A 7,631-nucleotide genomic window follows, 5' to 3' on the forward strand; every position below is an offset into this window, starting at 1 on the left:
AATTCCTTCCAAATAAATTAACCACCCCAATCTCGTATTCCTTTCTCTTTCTCTCTCCCTCTCCCTCTCCCTCTCCCCTCTATCTCTCTCTCTCTCTATCTCTCTCTCTCTCTATCTCCCCTCCCTCATAATTATTTTATTTAAAGCTTTCTAAAAAAGATGTTCTCCTCCCTCCAACGTCTCTCTCCACTCCTCAATTCCCCAAAAAACAATCTCCCTCTTTATTTTTCTTCTCTTTTCTTCCCACTTTTCTCTCCCTCTCTTCATTCCTTTCCATAAATTTTCTCCCTCTATTTAAATAATAATAATAATAACTCTCACTACTTAGGCCAACTCTCTTCTCTCCTAAGCTCACCTTGCCCCCCCCCCCCTCCTCCCCCTCTCTCTCTTCCCTCCCATCGCACCAAAATAAAAGAAGCAGAGCAGGCCACGCACATCCTACGTTGGCGCATGCATGCACGTAGCCACAATCCGATTCCTCAGCAAACAATGGTATCCAATCTTATATATCCACCATTCTCTCTCTTTCTCATTGTATTATTCTTCTAATTTTTTCTTTTTAATTTCTAAGAAAACTAAAATAACTACCATAACTTCATCATTTTCGTTGTTTTCTTAATCATTTAAATCTTTTCTGAAATTTAATTGTTTTGTCTTGACTGAACTAAGACTTAGTTTTTTCTCAAAATGCTGAAATCTTTACGATAAATAGAGCTGTACAGATCATATAAAAAGAGAAGATGAATTTATTTACATAACTTTAGATGTTGAAAGATTATTTTGATTTGTGTTTTCGCTCTTAACGTTTAGTTATAGAGATTTATATGATCTGAAATTTGTTTTTATTCAAATTCTCTCAGACTGAACTTTAGATTCTTTCATTTTAAAATCTTCACTTATATAGATTTATTGGTCTGAAATCTTCACTCTTATTTAGTATAAATATTCATTAATTAGATGTTCATGGCTGCTCACATAAGATGGCACCCATTCCCATTTTCTCTTATAACTAATATACGCTTAAATTTTCAAAGAAAAAACTCACTTAATTAATGAAATAATTAAAAATCATAATGTTGACGTTACTTAACAAAATTTCATAGCTGAACTCGGAAAAATTATTCCATATGGACACAGAGATGTATACATTGTCCGATCTCCGTCGTCCATCACAGCAAAGATGTATGACAGTGGACCCTATTTTGAATTTTTTTTTTTTTTAAAAATTACTGTGATGGAAGGTGGAGATTGCAAACCGTATGCATCTCTGCTATGGTGTCCGTACGGAATAATTTTTCCTAAACTCGTGACAATATTTTGTTGTTTGACATTTACATTGATAACACTATTGGTGTCATTAAACTAGCTATGCATGGCAGGTGCATTTCACTTTTAATAAGATAATTATGAATAATATATGTAAATATGTTTATTTATCTGTAATTTGCGTAAATACATAAGAATTGTGTGGTATGCATGTAAATGCCCCTAATCTTTATTTCATTAATATACCATAATAAGTTGCGTTGATAGTGGACGGAGAGTTGATAGCCCGGTGGCAAATTTGGTACATTTAGAGAGGATGTTGTGAGGGTCTGTCCAAAATGAATGTAAAATATACTAAAAATAAATTTAATACTATCTTTTTTTTAAACAAAATATCATTCTCTATAAATTATTATTTTTTTCCATCAAAATATTTAAAATTTCTTAATTAATCCTCTACTTAAATTACTCATCACATCTTAATACATTCAAATAATTAGCACCTTAATTCCAATAATTAGCACCTTAAAGGGTGTGCTTGGCTGACAGTAGGATTTAAGTTAAATAAGATTTACTAAGTTCGGATTTATGAAATTTAAATATTATTAAAGCTAAAATGATATTTGGTTCAATTAAGGTTTAATCTAGTTAAATTCATTTGATGTGACTGGCATTAAATATATTTAAAATATCTTTTTTCTGCGCTAATCTAACTAATAAGTGGATTTAGTAAATTCGAATTTAATAAACAAAAGAAGCAAAAAAATTGAATCTAACTTAACGATGAATTTATCTTGACTTATTTATTGTTTTTAGCTGGATATAGATTAAATCTAATTTAAACCCTCTTATAATTATCCTGCCAAACACTCCCTAAATGAATTGACATAAATGAGTGGGCAAATTGGAAAGTTAACTAACTTCTTAAAATGTAGTTTCCTTTTTTGCATGTTTTTAGTAAGAGTAATATGGTTCCTTCTTATACATAGATGGTAGGCAAAATATACCTTTTTTTCTGGAAGATTAGCTTAACTACTTTAACTACCCTAAATAAGAAATGAAGCCATTGATTAGCATTAAGAGACCTTGTTAGGAAATACTTAATTATATGTATACATTGTAGACTAATTATTTGAATATATGCATGCATGCAGGAGCTGTTTGTAATACTATTTTTATATTTGACGGCTGTGGCCAATGCTGAAGGTTCTCCAATAATTTATAATGTTATGGCGTATGGAGCAAAAGGAGATGGCAATACAGATGACACCAATGTAAATTTAATATTTTTCCTAATAAATTCATGCATTCTGTTTTTTTTTTAATTATTATTATTATTATTAGCTAATGATTTAGCTAATAAATTAGTTTGTTTCAATTGTGAAGGCTTTTCTGAATGCGTGGAAAGCAGCCTGTGCAGATACAAGAAATCCATATGTTGTTGTGAGCAGCAAAGGAGGAAAGAACTATATGTTAAGCAAGATAATATTTGAGGGGCCTTGTCGATCCAAATTGAGATTTTTGGTGATTATGTCCCTTTTAATTACTCGTTTTTTAATTTCTTAGATATTGGCTAGAAATAATAGTCATAACACTTAAATCAATAAAATTAAATTTATGTGGAATAAGAGTTTTTAAAAAAAAAAAAAAACTCTTTTTTTTTTTTTTGCATATTAAGGGGTGTTTGGTAGCGTACTATTCACAACATAAAAATCTTGATTTACTAATAGTCTATTTGGGGCAGCTGTAGCTTATTGAATAATTTGCTAATAAGTTAGGTATGGTAGCTATTATAAATTTTTATTTTTTGGAAAATTCAGACCGCAGCCAGAAAGCTGCCACCGCACTTAGAAAGGTGCGGTGTGAAAACATAGTTTTTAGTCTATTATAAATTTTTATTTTTTGGAAAATTCAGACCACAGCCAGAAAGCTGCCACCGCACTTAGAAAGGTGTAGTGTGAAAACACAGTTTTTAGCTTTTTGAAAACGCATAAATTGTCAAAACACAGTTCACCCAAACAGATCACGTGTGTTTTCAAAACGCCACCGCATCAAACAAGCTGCCCCAAATGGGCCCTAAATCCTGCTAATGCTAAATCCTTCCTGCAGCCAAATATCCGCTAACTAAAAAACACATGCTTATTGCAAAGCTTTAATTTGAAAATCATGAAAAGCTAGTTAATTAGATGCTTCATTTACTCTTCCACCCAACATGGGTAATGAGACCAATCATCTTCTAGTATAATATTTGCATGCTTTATCCCTGATAGTTAAAAAGTCAGGCAGAATAAAGCATGCATACATATATGTATATTGCTTGATTCAGTAATGCTATAAGGTATTTTTGTAAAGAAGTCAAATGGTTTAATAATAAATGCTTCATTCAATTTCAAACTTTTGGAAATTACCGTTTTGCAAACTTGGAAAGTCAAGTAACGCGAAGTTGCAAAAATAACTGCCATAAATTAAAAATGATAAATCTTACTGCATAATATATATATATATATGTCGGGTACCCCGGTCTGTTGACTGGCATCAGGTCGGGGGTTCGAATCCCCTCTGACAAGATTGGCATTAAGGAGGTGGTACTTATTGAATTGTTAAGAGGTGGCTGAAGTCTTGTGTAATACTGTATGATCATTTCTTTTTGGGATATACATAAATATATATATATATATATATAAAGAGAGGTAGAGAGAGAGGTTTCAATCATAATAGCAATAATTTAATATTGCAAGCAGATTAGTGGAGGGCTTGTGGCCCCCAACAGAGTGTGGACCAATCAAATTGACACGTGGATCGTCTTCAAAAACGTTCCTGGACTAGAAGTGCTCGGTAGTGGTTTAATTGACGGCAAAGGCTCCATATGGTGGGACTGCTTGTCCAAGCACGTAAGCTAATCTAAGCATTAATTAGTAAATTCATTTATGATATTAATTACACAATTAATCATTTATTAACCTTCTAATCTTGTTTAACTCTTTCTATTTTTCATCTCATCCTCCCCGGCCACAGCGATGCAACAATGCTCCATATGTAAGTATGAATATACATATATATACATATATATATCAAATTTCTTTTTTTTATATATATTGAATATTTTTGGATCAGAAAAATAATAAGTTTTTATAATAATAAAATCAGATAATGGAGTTTATGGGATGTCATTACCTTAGAGTGATGAATCTTAGGCTAAAGGATAGCCCTGGGAAGCATTTGGTGGTTTACAAAAGCGATTATGTAATATTGAGTGGTGTCATAATCACTTCTCCTGAGAACTCCCCAAACACTGATGGAATTCTCATATCTGACTCTCAGCATGGAATCATCACTCATTCCAACATTGGAGTAGGTATGCAAACTTTAAATTTGCATTTAATTATTACAGAAAAAAGTCAAAATATTAGAAAGATTAAGGATTAAATATAGGGGTGTAGGTGAGTCGAGTTGACTCGCGAGTCAGCCCGAGCTTGGTTCAATAAATCGCTCGTGAACTGAGCTTGATGAGCTAACAAAGCCAAATTCAAGTTAGGCCCGAATGGACTCATTAGCTCTTGAGAGCTAACAAAGCCAAATTCAAGTTAGGCCCGAATGGTCTCATTAGCTCTTGAGTCAGTTGGTTTAAGAAAATATTAATATAAAATATACTTAAAATATATTAAATTTTATGAATTTATTATTAAAATAAAAAAAATCTTTTAAAAATAATATTTTGTATTTATATTAAGTGATTTTGTATTATTTCTCTCCTAATTGCTCGTTCTATTTATCATTTTATTATAATTCTACCTTAAATTAATATTAGTTTCTCTCTTCTATAATAATAAAGCTGGCTCGTGAGCTGGATAAACTTAAGCTCAAACTCGAGGTCAAATTCGACAAAATTAATTAAGCTCAAGCTGAGGGAGTTCAAGCTCAACTTGACTAGACTCATTTTTCACCCTTTATCGAATACAATGTGACATTTTATTCTAGGATAAAATATAAACTTGATAATTCATTTTTATGACACAATATTTATCTTGACGTTTCCATGCCTTCATACTATGAACATTTAAGCACATCAAAACTTGTTAATGTCCAGGAGATGATTGCATCGCAATTGGGCCACGTAGCTACGATATTAATGTGAGCTATATCACTTGCGGACCAGGCCATGGCATAAGGTCAGTCTATATATATATATATATTCGATATATTAGTTTAAATTGATATGGTTTATTATAACTGAATATATATAATTATTGTTTTAAATTCATTTGCAGCATTGGAAGCCTCGGGAAAAATGGTGTTGAAGATAATGTGGAGAGAATTCATATCTCAAACAGCTACATTTTTAATACCCTTACTGGTGTCCGAATTAAGACATGGCAGGGAAATAATTTGAAATTAGCAAATGATAATTTTTTTTAAAAAAAAATTATTACCTTTTAAAATAAAAAATCGGATTTTATTTATTTTTATTTTTAAAATAGTGCATAAAGTTTGTTATTTTACAATAATACCATTTTCTAACACAATAAATACATGCCGTGGTATTTTTGAAAGGGTGGGGCTGGTCATGCGAAGTTCATCACCTACGAGAACATCAACTTCACATCAGTAAAGGCAGGTGTCATAGTTATCGATCAATATTATTGCCCTTACCAAAATTGCCCTAACAAGGTAGATTTGCAATATGTGATGGGATATAAAATATTTGGGTGGTATAAATATAAAATAATAAAATTTTGAGTATCTAACTGTGAACTTGTTTTGTTGATATAAAATTGACGACGGCGATGATGATGATGATCGAAGACGGGCAATGTCGCAATAAGCGGAGTATCCTATTATGGCTTACAAGGAAGCTCGGCAAGCGACGTGGCCATCAGACTGGCATGTAGCTCGAGCATTCCATGCCACGACATCACCATGAGTCAAGTGAGCTTTACTCCTCAACAATCCAAAATTCCACTTCAATCTTACTGCATCAATGCACAAGGAACTGAAAGTGGGCTTGTTAGTCCTCATACTCAATGCTTGAAACATAAGCTAAATATTTAGTCTTGATGCAATATTATAGCTTAGGTATCATGAAGATATATATATCATGAGGTTTCAACAGTCATTTTACTTAGTTTTTTTTTTTTTTTTTTTTTTTTTTTTTTTGTTAGTCGTGTGGTTAGAATATGATTGATTTCGAAGCCTTTTTATTGTTTTGAATCTGGTAAGGTCTCTCAAGATATATATATGTATATGAGATTATAGAATACTCTTATATTACATGTAAAATAAGGGTTTTTTTATTATTATGTTGTTAGTGGTAGTTATCAGTTAGCTTTAGTTTAATGAATGATTTTTATTATTGTATTAGGCTTAATTTTGGGCTCTCATTATAGCTAGAGCTTATCTTTGTTAGCATAAAACATAATTTTTTAGTGAGTGATGTTGAATGAAATGTAATATTGAAAGATTTACATACATACCACCGAAATCTTATATATTTTCATATCTAACATCTAAACTTCAATTTTTACATAAATACCACTTTTCTGTGCATGAGAAGGTGTATTATATATTTAACATTTTATAAGTTTTAAAAAATGTTGTATGTTTGATGTGATATGAAAATTTTGGGTGGTATAAATATAAAAAACAAATAAAGTTTAGGTGTTAGACATGTAAATACACAGATATTTGGTGGTATGTATGTAAATGCCCCTTAATTTTTTTTTTTTTTAATGAAAACTTATAGTTATAGGTGAAGAGCACAAGCTGATACACTTTAGGCCATGTGTGCACGAACTTTAAAGTTCGTGAAAGAGTTGGCTGCCCTTTTTGGAGAATATTTGAATTAAACATGCATTAATTGATGTGCAATATGTTCTATAAAAAATGTATTTTTCAAAACTTAGTTTTAAATTTCTTTGCAATGTAGTGCCTCGTTAGAAATATGTTTATCTCTAGGTTTAATGGGCCATGTAATTATAGTTTAATGATCTATAACTAAGTTTTTTTATCATACATTGATTGAATTTATCTTATTTTAATGCAATATATAGTTGTAAATATATATAAATATATAAGAGTTTTGATATAAATAATTAGCATGCATAGTTTATAGAAAATGAGTGGGAGGGAGGTGAGGGAGTAATTTTTTTTAACACACAAAAGATGTCTTAAAAAGTTTTTAAAATAATTAAGCCCTAAACCCTAATAATTATTAGGTATTATACAACTAAAATTATAAATGATATTTCGAGTCTTTTCATTTATTTTTAGGATGCTTTCTTCAAGGGCTACTAACTATTCAATCTTAAGCAAATTTGACTTTAAATTAATATCAACTCCAAGTTATTGTTTCAATCTCAAGTCCGATC

General features: G+C 31.0%; 1 protein-coding gene across 1 annotated transcript; it reads left to right on the forward strand.

Annotated features, from left to right (window-relative positions):
- Window positions 1-409: 409 nt before the first annotated feature.
- LOC110022155 (probable polygalacturonase At1g80170) lies at window positions 410-6,330 on the forward strand. Its single transcript, XM_020720970.1, has 10 exons — window positions 410-492; window positions 2,421-2,540; window positions 2,653-2,790; window positions 4,008-4,157; window positions 4,282-4,302; window positions 4,414-4,621; window positions 5,354-5,435; window positions 5,535-5,661; window positions 5,818-5,934; window positions 6,070-6,330. The coding sequence occupies exons 1-10, from the start codon at window positions 451-453 to the stop codon at window positions 6,313-6,315; spliced, it is 1,251 nt and encodes a 416-aa protein (XP_020576629.1). The 5' UTR covers window positions 410-450; the 3' UTR covers window positions 6,316-6,330.
- The last annotated feature ends 1,301 nt before the right edge of the window (window positions 6,331-7,631 follow it).

The sequence above is a fragment of the Phalaenopsis equestris genome, unplaced genomic scaffold (genome assembly GCF_001263595.1).
Source record: "Phalaenopsis equestris unplaced genomic scaffold, ASM126359v1 Scaffold000174, whole genome shotgun sequence".
Classification (NCBI taxonomy): domain Eukaryota; kingdom Viridiplantae; phylum Streptophyta; class Magnoliopsida; order Asparagales; family Orchidaceae; genus Phalaenopsis; species Phalaenopsis equestris.

What these genes read in the sequence shown, in the direction of transcription:
- LOC110022155 (XM_020720970.1), top strand. Translation starts at nt 451, where the DNA reads ATGCATGCACGTAGCCACAATCCGATTCCTCAGCAAACAATG. An exon ending in GATCCAAATTGAGATTTTTG is followed by an intron (nt 2,791 to 4,007) that starts GTGATTATGTCC and finishes TATTGCAAGCAG; the next exon opens with ATTAGTGGAGGGCTTGTGGC. An exon ending in GGACCAGGCCATGGCATAAG is followed by an intron (nt 5,436 to 5,534) that starts GTCAGTCTATAT and finishes ATTCATTTGCAG; the next exon opens with CATTGGAAGCCTCGGGAAAA.